Genomic DNA, 13,735 nt, shown 5'->3' on the forward strand with positions numbered 1-13,735 from the left:
AAGTTGAAAATACGTATTATTCGATTGTCGAATTAGGGTAAGCAGCCGACTGAAGAAAGAATCTTGCATTTTGATGAAATTTATGGACTAATACAAAAGCCTAGGCGTAAGAGCGAAGATATTTTTCAAGTATGAATTCAGAATCTAGGTTTAAACATGTATTGGACATGGTTTCTTCTCTAAAATGTAGGAATATATATTATAAGCTTGAGATGAGGCGATGCAAGGTAGATCAGTCTTCCAAATTGACTATGAGTGAGGACACAAAGACCCCACGGTTTATGATGACTTGCATAGAATTAGGAGGTAGTTAATAATTATAAACATGAATAACTATTAAAGTCGTCAGCCGAGACTAATAGAAAAAATGTTATACAGAGTTGAGTCAGTCGTAGTCTCTCCCAATATTTATTCATTTCAACCAACAAATATAATAAGAAAAGGAAATGCATTGGGTGCATATGTACTTGTTTGGTTTATATCATCATTCAAATATTGACAAAACACCATTCCCACTTTAAGCCCCCACCAATCTCTACCATATTATAAACCCCAGCCCACGAAATGAGACTACAACAACACTCCTTCAGTTTAAAGAACCAAAACCTCCCCTTTTCTCTTTGGAAATGGTGTCTATGGAATTGCAATGGTTGTCTTCTATTCCAAGTTTCCCTTTGGTTTCTGCAATATTCACCCTGCTAGCGTTATTTGGCTATCTATATGGGCCCTATTGGGGTGTAAGGAAAGTTCCAGGCCCACCAACTCTGCCGCTGGTAGGACACCTTCCTTTGCTAGCTAAGTATGGTCCTGATGTGTTCTCAATTCTCGCCAAACAATATGGGCCAATCTACAGGTTTGTACATGCTTCCATAGAAATATACTTGCATGTATTGTAGTAAAGTCTTTAGCACACTTGAGGCTCTATTTGTTTTTCCGTTGCTTCGCTCTTTAATACACATTCCGGTCACATATATAAGTAAAAAAAGCATTTTAGGTTCATTCATTTAATGAATGTATCTAGTCATTAATAGATGCATTCATTAAATAAATGAACATAAAATATATTTTTTGCTTATATATGTGACCGGATGGTGTATATATTTGTATGAATTTCGAGATATAAAAGGCAACAGAGATGATAAAGGGTTGAATTGAGAAACTCATTACATAAACCTCACATTTAAAAAAAGCACACATTATGAGTGTTCATATACAGTTTAGGTAATATGAAAATACATTCATCCTAATATATAAAATGAGTTATGTTCATTTTTTATATTCAATTAAATGTTGAGGCCTTTTAACACTAACGCCGACATATATTTAAACATACTTTATTTAGTAATCATCCAAGTTTGTAGCATGTGTTTGAATATAAATAAGTAAAATATGAACCAATTTTTATTTTAATTTATAAAAGTTTCATTCTCTTTTTATTTTAAAGTTAGTACTAAATACTAATGTTGGATTGCACCGGTATGAATGGTAACACAACCGTAAACTCCAATTGAGAGGATGACTTCAGCAAGTTATGATGGTGGATATCTTTGAACTTCAATGGGTGTGGTGGTGGGTCAGCGTTGCCGACTTGCCGTGCATATTGTCCGGAAGAATAAACTAGATAAATGTTCAAAAAAGTTATTATTTATTTTTCTTTTTCAAAAAAAAAGTTATTGTTTATGCAATCTATTATGTGTCCTTTTCCTATGGTACCAAAAAAAATCTATTATGTGTCCTATTTGTTCTTCTTTGCTATAGTTTATTTTTTTAGTGTGACAAGGGGTCGTTTCTCTAGTACCATATATTTAAAGAGTTTAATTCTATGCACCGACGGTGTAACCGTCAACCAATCAGGTTTCAAGAATTTGAGAAAATCTCTCATTTTATTTAATTTTATTAATTGACGTGACACATCCTTAAAATCTAATTGGTTGACGGTGTAGAAAAATTTTACACCATCGATGCATTATCCTTTTTCTCATATTTAAATTCTTCTTCATAATCATTTTGTCATATCTTATATTTTAGGCTTAATCCTCAAATTAGTCCTTGTTTTTGTTTCGGCGTCTGATCTAAGTCCTTCACCGGAAATATTTGTGCAAAAGATCCTCATTATTGCAAAACGTATGGAGCCAGTCCTCGCCGGAGCTCGAAGCTCCGGCGAGTGCTGAAATGGCATGCTGACTAGATTAATGAAGTTGACGTGGAATTAAAAAAAAATAAAAATAATTACACATCAGATAATTAACAAAATTAAAACCTATTCCTAATTTTAACCCTAAACTAATTAACAATATTAACTCCCCCTAAACTAATCCCAATTCCCCCAAATTAACCTAATTCCCAATTCATAAAACCTAGCAGCCATCTCCATTCACCAACGCTCACCATCAACACACCAATAGCCGCCAGTCACCACCACCACTCTTCCCCTCTCTCATAGCCGGCGGCCACCACTATTACCATAACCACCTCCTCCATTACTTCTCCAAACCACTGTCGAACCCACCATTCCTCTTTCTGACCTGAAACGGCGCTGCAACTATCACCTCTTCCTTTGAATCGCATCACCGTCGCCGTCATCTCTCCTCTCTCTCGTGGAACCGCGCCGCCACTCCTCTCTTTCAAGTCCAGGTCGCGTCATCGTCGTCGCCTCCTTTCTTCTTTCCTGAGAACCACCGACGCTGCCACGGGTGATATCTTCTCGTGGAGCTCCATTGTTGTCGTCACTTGTTCGTCCGTCGGCGGAGAAAAGGAGAAGAGAAGCAGAAGCAGAAGAACAACGGGAGAGAAGAGAAGATATGCAGAAGCAGGAAGAAAAAGAGAAGATGAACCCTAATTCTGCTGCTCCATTGCTGCCATCTCTTGTTCTTCCTATGTGTGGTTTGCATGTCGATTTGGGGTTTTCCTCAATCTGGGTCGATTTGAGTTTCTGTTTCTGTTTCCCTTTCCTAGTTTCTAGTTAATTATGCTGCTCCGTTGCTGCCATCTCCTGTTCTTCCTGTGTGGTTCTGCTGCTACTGAACACTAGAGAAAGAGAAGGAAAAAGAAAGGAAAGTACAATTATGAGAGAAGGAGAAGGAGAAGAGGGTGAGAGGTGATCTGCAATTGTGTTTCTTGGCCACTACCACTACTTCTGAGCTTCTGGGTTTGTCCCTCTTTGGCTTGTTTTTCTGGGTTTTCTGGGTTTGTGTTTCTGGTTCTACTTCTGATGTTGAAGAAACATGGGATTTAGATTTGGGGTTAATTGGGAGGTGGAGGAATTTGTTTTTGTTAATTAAATTAGGGTTAATTTTGTTAATTGATTTAATTTTTTTAATTAAATTAAAATTTCTTATGTGTAATTTATTTTTCATTTTTTATTTATTTTAAAAATCTACGTAAGCTTCATTAATCCAGTCAGCGTGTCATTTCATCACTCGCCGGATCTTCAAGCTCCGGCGAGAACTGGCTCCATACGTTTTGCAATGATGAGGACCTTTTGCACAAATTTTTTCGTGAGGGACTTAGATCACGTAAGCTTCATTAATTCATTCGGCGTGCCATTTCAATACTTGCCGGATCTCTGAGCTCCGGCGAGGACAGACTCCATACGTTTTGCAATGATGAAGACCTTTTGCACAAATTTTTCCAGTGAGGGACTTAGATCAGACGACGAGACAAAGACAATGACTAATTTAAGGATTAAGCCTATATTTTATATACCTAGATAACCGTTTTTGAGCTTGGATTTTGTCATTTTCAATTGCGAGAATGCTGCTGTATGTTACAAGAGAACTTTTTGCTTTTTCAAACTTAAATAGGTTTTAAACCCTGATTTTATAAGAAGAATTAAATTGAGTTTTTAACTTCTAAATTCTTAACATGTTACCTCTGAAATTCATTTTTTTAAATCAAATTAAGTTCAATTATCTACATATCATCAATTTTAACTAGTCAACCGTCCACTTCATTTTTCTAATATGTGTGTAATTTTTTCGTATCAGTTCTGGTTCCTGTAGACTTGATTGGAACTCGAAATACTCTATTCATAAGGGATATGTCTATGAGTCCCACAGGCCACAAGGTGGCATGATAAATAGTATTTTAAAATTATATTATGAAATCAGCACCCGATAGATGTGTAATTAATCACAACAACCTTAATTCCTTTCATTTCATGCTCATCAGCCCATATAAGTAATTACCTTACTTTGTATATTAATTATTCCATCTTTTCACTGTTACTATTGTTGACGTATGTTGTTCCTATTAATTAATGGAACAGATTTCACATGGGAAGACAACCACTAATAATTGTAGCAGATGCAGAGCTATGTAAAGAGGTAGGAATCAAGAAATTCAAAGACATCCCAAACAGAAGCATTCCCTCACCTATTTCTGCCTCTCCACTTCATAAAAAAGGTCTATTCTTCACCAGGTATGCAAATTGTTTTATTTACTAACATTAGTTAAAGATTAATCATTAAATATGACCGAATATGAGAGTTTGAAGTGAGACAAGATATTATTGAATGACCTGAAAAAAATACAAAAAGATGTGTTAAGGGTTTCATAGCTTTGAGCTTTGAGTCCATAGGAATACAGTTGCGTTAAATGTTTGATAGGGAAAATTTTATCGTTTATCATGATTATACTTAACTCGAAGAGGATTGCCACTACCACTATGAATGATACCTTTAGTTTTAAAAGAAAAATATTATAATGATGTTGTAGCATAATTAGAAGTAATAATTCTTATTGGTGTCAGGAGGATCACATATACTTGAAAAGTTGTCAATATAATCAAAGTTCTATATAGAGTTACAATAGAACAACATGTTTGGCTAATGAATATGGAGTTTGGTAGATGATTTAATTAAGTGATTGGATAAGGTCCTGTTTGAGAGAGCTAGTTTGAATTGATCTTATAGTATAAGCTCATACGTAAGCGTTTGAGAAAACTTATGTAAATAGTTTGTGGTTATTTATGAATTGTTTTGAACTTGTTTTCATAAGTCATTCACATTATAGTATGAATAAGAGCTTATGCTTACTTATAACTTACTTTCGGCTTATTTTAAGAAATCCTTCACAAATTAGTTTATAAATAAGTGCTTATGTTGTAAGTGTTTTATGTCATAAGCGCTTAATTAAGTTATTTTTTTAAATGCACTTAGTCATAAGTTATTTTCAAAAATTTATTAAAATGTGCTCTAAACATATAGTTATGAAAAACGTTTATTCATAAGCTAATAATAAAAATTTATAAAAAAATAAGGTTAATGGTTAAATTAGTTCCTGATTTTGTAAGAGAGTTTGATTTTAGTCCTCTGACGTTTAGTGACGGTAAAAAACTGTTAGTATTTGTAAAAAAACCGCCACTCATCATTTTTCTTCCGCCGAAGGACTAAAATCAAACTCATTTACAAAATCAGAGACTAATTTGACCACTAATCCAAAAAATATCTTAAAGGTAGATTATATATTTACTTAAATTCTGTAAAATTCGTACATAAGCACTTATATTATTAAATAAGTTTAAATAAGTTTTTTTCAAACGGGACTTGTGGATTACTATGCACGAAAGTGGTTCTTTGCTTGTGGAAATTTTACTAGCCCATGATTGCCTTTTTCTTGTGGAATTCTGAGTGGGGTAGCCTATCCACTAAGTTGAATGGCATTTCCTCTTTCTGTGATCGTCAAGTTATTAAATTGAGAACAGAAGATTCAGTATAATCCAATAGTTCTCCAAAGTTTTTTGTCCTTTTCTAAAATAGTGGTGTTTGATATTCAATATTTCTACACGTGATTTAATGTTGATCATGCCATTTTGATTTTCAGGGACTCAAGATGGTCAACCATGAGAAACACCATATTATCAGTATACCAACCATCACGCTTAGCCAACTTAGTCCCCACAATGCAATCATTCATAGAATCTGCAACACAAAATCTGGATGACATTGACACCTCAAAAGAAGACACAATAATCTTCTCCAATCTTTCTCTTAGGCTAGCAACTGATGTGATTGGAGATGCAGCATTTGGAGTGAACTTTGGCTTCTCAACAAAGCCTCACTCATCTTGTGAATCAATCAACACTAGTGTTGACAACATGGTTTCAAATTGCGGTACGCAATTGCGGCCGCATCAATCTGTATTTATCAACAATTCTGGGATGCAGCGGCAACCACAATTTAAAACCCCAGTAAACAACAATGCAGCAGGTGCTGCTACTGATGATGATGATGAAGTTTCAGATTTCATCAATCAACACATTTACTCCACCACACAGCTTAAAATGGACTTGTCTGGTTCCTTCTCCATCATTCTTGGTTTAATTGCTCCAATACTTCAAGAGCCATTCAGGCAGATTCTGAAGAGAGTTCCAGGTACCATGGACTGGAAAATTGAGCAAACTAATCGAAAATTGAGTGGTCGTCTCGATGAGATTGTGAAGAAGAGGATGGAGGATCGGAACCGGAGTTCGAAGAATTTCTTGTCACTCATTCTGAATGCAAGGGAATCAAAGACTGTTTCAGAAAATGTGTTTTCACCTGATTACATTAGTGCTGTTACTTATGAGCACTTACTTGCTGGGTCAGCTACCACATCTTTTACATTATCATCAATTGTTTATTTGGTTGCTGGGCATCCAGAAGTTGAGGAAAAGGTGATTCATGAGATTGATGAGTTTGGTCCTCATGATAGGATACCAACTGCTCAGGATCTTCATGACAGTTTTTCTTATCTTGATCAGGTTAGGTCCAACTTGCTGAAATTTAAGTTTTGAAAAACATGATTGCAAGTTTTGAAATTGATTTTCCACTCTCATAATCTTTCGGAGTTTGGATATTTTCTTTCATAATCTACTCTACCTTGAAAATCAATTTTGGGATGAAGCTACAGATCTTAGTTTATGATGTGGACATAATCAATTTGCTAGATTCACAACATTAACCTACACAAATCTCCTTTCTTAAATGTAGATCAATGTTGTCACAATTGGTTTTGGATAAAATTGATTATAGTAAAAGTGATTTGAATATTAAGCGACTTATGTTCTGATACCTTTATGAAAAAAATGAACTTTGTACGGTAAATGTTGTGAAATCCAATTGTAAAATCTAACAATTGATTTTGTTCAATGCACAACCTACTCTCTCTAGCTTCTAGAAGAATTGGTTTTGGGACTGAAATCAATTCTCCAAAATGACTCTATTTTGTCACTTCACTTTCGAATCATTGTTATCATAATTAATTTTACCAAAACCAATTCTATCGAGAATCAATTATGACAGCATTGATTCAAACACACACAAACTTAGAAGCTGCAAGAGCCAAGCAAACAAATATTTTATGGTCTATTAATTATGCAGGTGATCAAAGAGGCCATGAGGTTTTACACTGTCTCCCCACTGGTTGCAAGAGAAACATCAAATGAAGTAGAGATAGGGGGTTACCTTCTTCCAAAGGTAACATCTGTGTTTCCACTGGCAAGAAAAATTTCAAGTTTTGCTTTGATGATGATCCTATGGATTTCTGTTTTGGTACAGTCTTCATGCAGTAGTACTTTCAAGTAATTTGGTCACTGATGTAGTTTTGTTTATTGTATGAGCAGGGAACATGGGTATGGTTAGCACTTGGAGTTCTGGCAAAAGACACAAGGAACTTTGCAGAGCCAGAAAAGTTCAAACCAGAGAGGTTTGATCCCAAATGTGAAGAAATGAAACGAAGGCACCCTTATGCATTCATACCATTTGGAATAGGTCCCCGGGCATGTATTGGTCAGAAATTTTCTCTGCAAGAGATCAAGCTCACTCTTATTCATTTGTACCGAAAATATGTGTTTCGTCATCCACTTAACATGGAGAAACCTGTAGAACTGGAATATGGTATGGTTCTCAACTTCAAGCACGGTGTCAAGCTTAGAGTCATAAAAAGAACATAGTGAACCTAGATTGTTGTACTACTGATGCAGTGAACCAGTTGAAATTCTCTTGAACATTGTGATTATAAGAAAGGCAAAATATGCAAAGCCAAGGCATGTAATTTGCTGGGATAGATCTAAGAAAACAATCTTTTAGTTAGTAACTTCTACCTATGTTTATTAAACAAGAAAAAGAAATGAAAGATCTTTGAATGTGTATACAAAAGCAGATTTCCCCAAAATTGTTATGTATTAAGGTGACAGTGACGAGAAAAATTACTTTTAGTGTATATTTGGTTTATAGAAGTACTTGAAATTTGCATTGGAATGTCGGATCCTACTGTCTTAGATTGAAAACGAGAAAGCAACAAGGAGTTACATTGGCATTCTGTTGAAAGCAATGAAAATGCAAACAGACCCTTATTCTTCTCTGAAAGCCATATCACGAGTTCCAATGTGAAAGGAACTCAAGACTCTCTTTTCCGTTCTGAACTCTAAACCAAGCACAACCGCATTTTCCGCTCAACTGAACTCTAAACCAAACACACCTTGCATTCTCCAATTATATAGTTCAGGCCCTGCACCCTCTTGCTTAAATTAAATCATCTCAATAACCTGTCAGCTACCCAGAAAATGAACAATTATACATTACTAAGGGAAAGCATAAAAGCTACTGCTATAGCTGTAGTTTAATTAACAATCCAAGGAAAGTAACAACAAGATGTTGAGGTGATGAATTTCTTAGAAATAAATACAAAGATGGAGGATTTCATCAATTCCCTCTCATCTTGGCCTCTTATCCATGTAGGTTGGTAAGTAAAGTGGCCTAGAAAAGTGGAGTGAAGGGTCAGAACAAGCAGTGCTATTGGAATCCCCATTTGAGAATACCGCGGTCTTTTTCAGAAACTGGAACTCATCCATGGACTGCAGCCTCTGAGCTCTGCTGTATTGGTGATGATGTTGATAATTGCATGATTTTTGCTTTGCCTTGGTTGACTGAGTTAGATTCATGTAACTAGGTCTGGTGTTGTTGTTAACACTATCATCAGCACCATTCCCTGATTTGGGTGTTGCAGATGCGGTGCATATTGAAGATGAAGCAGAGCTCTCATCATACTGAAACTCAGAACTTGGACTTGAGGACCCAATTTGAGAAGGTCTAGCAGAAATCCTGGTGGTGACATTGTTCTTCCTGACTTTGACAGAGCATGGTTCTGGTGTTTTTTTAGAATTTGATTTCTTTGGAAGTGGAGGGGTCTTATCTGAGGCGGCTTCAGCATGTGACGACAACCTTGACCCGTGTTGCCTAAAGATGCGATCTTGATTCTCAGCTACATGTGTTTGTTGTTGTTGTTCCATTAATCTACTCTCCCAGGGCTTCGCCGCCATCCAACGCTCCAACCAACTCCAGCCTGAATTAGTCTTTTCTATCTCAGTTGCTCTTGAATTGGTGATGGGGTTTGATCTCCATTGCTGCCAAAGACAACAATAATTTAAAACATGTTTCTTAAGCGGGAATAAGAAACTCTCAATCTGTTTCTTATTTACCTTGTGAGCAAGAGAGTATGCAATTGCTCTCTCTCTCTTGAGAGCTGCCTCTTGCCTCATCTGTAGTTTTGTTTTGACATCTTCCAATGTTCCTTTGCTATCACACCACCCTTCCTGCATGATGTTCCAAAAATATTTGTCTTAGAAAATATTGTGCTACCAAAATCCAAATTCTAAAATTTGCTCACTGCACATGTTTCAAATCTTTCTACAATTGAGTCAAAATTCAAAATCAATTCTGAGGAGTAGCTTCTGGTTGTCAAAATTAAAATCGACACATTATGGTTTCAATTTTCAAAATTTTACATGAAAGAAAGAGTGGAAATGAAAACAGGAACCAAATACAAACTAGAAATTGTGATACCTCAGCTTGTTTCAAGAGTTCAGCCTGGGTGCGGCGCTGGTTGAGCATGTTCTGCACTGCTTGCCCCTCAACGGACATTCTCACCCTGCGGGCTCTCACACGCGCTTGAACGCGAACCAGGGCCTGCATGCATCGCAACGTCACTGCAGCCTGCTTCCTCACCAGTCTACCCCGGACAAGAGCTTGAAGCCTCACCACACCCTTCAATGCCCTCAGTGCCCTTCTTGCCTGCAAATTCAATCAGAAAGAAAACCAATTCAGCAACAGAAAAAATAAAATTGAAATGCTTGACACTCAAACTACTTCTTTTTCCTCAATCAATTCTTACCCACATAAGCTTGGAAAATCCTTTAACAATTGATGTTGCATGCAAAATCAATTAGGGTCAGAACTCAGAAGCTTTATGTGGGTAAATTCTGAGTGTAAGAATTAATTCTAATGAAAAGAAGTTGATCCAAACTCTTCCAATAATTGATTTACTTCAGAATCAATCCTAAACTAAATCAATTAACAATTACAATTACTCTTTCTAAACAATACTCAGTTCTTCAGAACATTTATTAATGTTTGATTTTCCAAATTCCAATCAGATCTGAACATGATTCAGCTACTTCAACACAATTCCTAAGATTGATCAAACAATTACCTTAATAACACATGAGTTCAATTCAATCAATTCACCATTCCTTGTTCACACAAATCAATTTGGATCATGTTGAACACAAGTTTTGTACTTTTTGCTTAGCTTATTAAGCACAATTCTCCCATCCCATCAATTTTTTCGAGATAAATCAAACCACCCACCATGCATCCAATTCAGTGCATGTGTACAAACTAGCTCGAAAACCAATGTGAAGTCAAAATCTTAGTGGACAGAAGTAATTTCCCTCGATCTTTTTGCTTCGGTCATTGCTTCTGTCCGCCAAGATTTTAATTTCACCATAATTTTTAATCGAGTTTCCAAACATGCACAACAAAAATTTAAAATCAAAGGAAAAAAGGGGTTGGATTATTACCAAAAAGGCACGGAAAGCGGTTTGAATTCTGGTGGCGGCCCATTCGAGCCGGAGGAGTTTGAAATCCTTCGGGGGAGCTCGAACCACGGTGGCCACAGCCGCGGTGAAAGCATCAGACGGCGGCACTCGCGGGGAATATTGAGAGCCTTCTTCAGAGTCAGACCTGAAACCTCCTCCAATTTTGTCCCCTGAACCTGAAAAACTCTTCCACAGCTTCCACTTTTTGTTGCTCTTCCCACCACCCTAACAACATAAGTTGTTCTATGTTAGTTAGTTACCATAACAACATTAAAAGGTAAATAAAAAAATTGTTGCATGTGAAATGTGAAGTGTGAAATATAAGTAGAAGTAAGTAGTTTAGTTACTTCAACGTTGTTGTCTGGCTTCTTGAAACCGATTAATGCTTTGACCCATTTGCCAGATGCACCCATTTCTTGTTGTTTGGAATTTGGATGATAATAAACAAACTAAACTAAAGTTTCAAGAGGGAAAGAAAAACTGAAGTTTATGAGTTGAGTGAGAGGGTGATAGAATGAGAATGAATAATGATAGTGATGATAACTAACTGTGAATGAATGAAGAGTGGGGGGTTTTGTTGTTGTGATTTGAGGGGGTGGTGTCGTGGGGTGGTGGGCGTTTTTAGTTGGGAGATTTGAAATTCAAAACGTGCAACGGGCACAACATGTGTGGGTCCCGCTAGATGGAATTTGGAAATTGCTGCGACCTGTGTTGTGTGGCAGTGTGGGTCTCACTTCCGTTGGGGACAAAAAAGTAAAAAGAAAGCATGGAAAGCTGATTGACTGGAAAAGGTTTTGGAATGGACACAAGAACAAACTTTAGAAAAATAAATAAAGCAATCAAAATATTAAAATAACAAGACCTTTTTTTAAAAAAAAAAGAGAGGAGGGAAAATAAATTTACAGAAAGCATCTCATCTTTTTTTTTTAATAGGTAAATGTTAGTTGTTAATTGTTAGTAAATTAGTTCACTCACCAAAATTTAGACCCGAACCATTCACCGTTCATTTCTGGTAGCTCACTAAGTTAATTACCCATCCCAAAAGCATCTCATCTCATGAATATTTTTTTTAAATTAAGTGAATCCAACAATTACACCACTAAAACAATAAACATAAAAAAATTACTAAGCTTTCAATAAATCAAAACATTATGTCTCTTGCTATGTAATGAATTATTCTGTTTGCTTGCTGTAAAAAAAAACCAAACTTATATGATTAATTTAAGTGGTGCATGTTTAATACTTCTTAACTAAGATTTTAGATTTGAGTCTAACGGATAGATTTTAGATTTGAGTCTAGAATAGTAATATTAACATCTCAAATAGAATTGTCTCCATGAAATAATAATATATATCTTAAACTAAAATAAATAAAAAGTATTTTATTTTTATTTCATTATTTCACTCTTAAAAGTCTAAAACATTTAAAATGACATTAATTATTAATTTACCGGTTACTTCATCTGATTTTTTTCATAGTCACTTTAATAAATTCACATGAATTAAAATTTTATTACAATAATTAATACTCTATTCCTATTCATTAGTTCCAATAATTAAATTGTAAAAATTACAAATACTCCTACCATTAGTTTATCTCTCCTTATTAATTATCTTATTTAATATCACATTCATTTTTTTCTCCACTTTAATTACTTTGTTGAATATGCACCAAAAACAATTACTTTGTTGAATGTTTCATTAACTTTTTTCGAAAGTAAAAATGAAATGTTATAAATATGATGAGATATACACGATATGCACCCTCCTCACAAGGGATCCAAAAAGGCAAAGCAAACTAAAAAAACCCACAAAAAAACTCGGCAAGCACACCAAAAACAACAGCCAGACGGTCAAAAAAGCCTAGCACACCCGCTAAGGCCTAGCAAAATCGGCTAAAGCCCACGGACAAAAAGAACCCCAAGAACTTATGATGAATAAGAAGCATCAACTGGTTAATCTTATACTATATTATTTCCGAAATTAAAAAGTAGCAACTCCGACAAGTGTCGCCCCCTCATTCTATGCTTTTCTTCATAAATTTACTCTCTCATAGTATAATTAGTAGGTAGATGATGTCATATTTATATTTTATGGTTTTTTTAGTAATTTAAATATTATATAATTTCATATTTCTGAAAATAATTAATGTATTCATATTGCATTTAATAGTTATTAATAACATTAGAATAATTAATAAAAGTCAATTGTGACTTTAGTCGAAAATAACTAAGGTATTAATTTGACATTTAATGGTTTTTAATGACATTAGAATAATTAGTAAAAGTCAATTGTGTAATTTCTACCATTAATGATTACGGTTATGTTTTATATTACAGAATAGTAAGAAAAATATCTTACTTTCAAAATGATATCAAATATGTCATAAAAAATTAATATCAAATAGTTTTAAAGTATTGATTTCGAAATTAACTCAATTTTTTTGTATTTTATGTTTTCGTATATGCATCTGTAAGATTAAAATGGTTTTAGTTTATTGATTCAAAGCATATAATAAATTAGAATAAAAATGAATTAGAATGTATCTAGGATTAGGAAAAAAACTTAAATAGATGATATACGTATTTAAAAAAGAAAAATGAGAGAAAAAATATGAAAAATGTCTGATATATGCCGACAAAGTACTCTTATTCAATCTGTGCATGACGCGGGATTAATACTTGTTGAAAAGTAAAAGAGGAAATGAGTTCGGAGGATTTGGATTTGGTTGGAAATGATTTGGATGAAGATGATTTTATTATTATTTCTGTATTTTTTGTATTTATTATAAAATTATGGATTAAGTTTTTTTTTGAATTTATATTTTTATTTAAATTTACTTATGTGGAATTAATTTTTAATAAATAATGACAAATT

General features: G+C 34.7%; 2 protein-coding genes across 2 annotated transcripts; one reads left to right on the forward strand and one right to left on the reverse strand.

Moving 5' to 3' along the window:
* Positions 1-563: 563 nt before the first annotated feature.
* LOC130718261 (cytochrome P450 711A1-like) lies at positions 564-8,138 on the forward strand. The gene is made up of 5 exons (XM_057568795.1): positions 564-853; positions 4,268-4,420; positions 5,824-6,742; positions 7,362-7,457; positions 7,604-8,138. Exons 1-5 carry the CDS (start codon positions 627-629, stop codon positions 7,931-7,933), a joined length of 1,725 nt encoding a protein of 574 aa, XP_057424778.1. The 5' UTR covers positions 564-626; the 3' UTR covers positions 7,934-8,138.
* Positions 8,139-8,535: 397 nt separating this feature from the next.
* LOC130718262 (protein IQ-DOMAIN 6-like) lies at positions 8,536-11,452 on the reverse strand. The gene is made up of 5 exons (XM_057568796.1): positions 11,206-11,452; positions 10,841-11,083; positions 9,825-10,052; positions 9,461-9,574; positions 8,536-9,385 (listed from the first exon to the last, which is right to left on the reverse strand). The coding sequence occupies exons 1-5, from the start codon at positions 11,269-11,271 to the stop codon at positions 8,696-8,698; spliced, it is 1,341 nt and encodes a 446-aa protein (XP_057424779.1). The 5' UTR covers positions 11,272-11,452; the 3' UTR covers positions 8,536-8,695.
* Between the last annotated feature and the right edge of the window lie 2,283 nt (positions 11,453-13,735).

This window comes from Lotus japonicus, chromosome 5, assembly GCF_012489685.1.
Source record: "Lotus japonicus ecotype B-129 chromosome 5, LjGifu_v1.2".
Taxonomy (NCBI): domain Eukaryota; kingdom Viridiplantae; phylum Streptophyta; class Magnoliopsida; order Fabales; family Fabaceae; genus Lotus; species Lotus japonicus.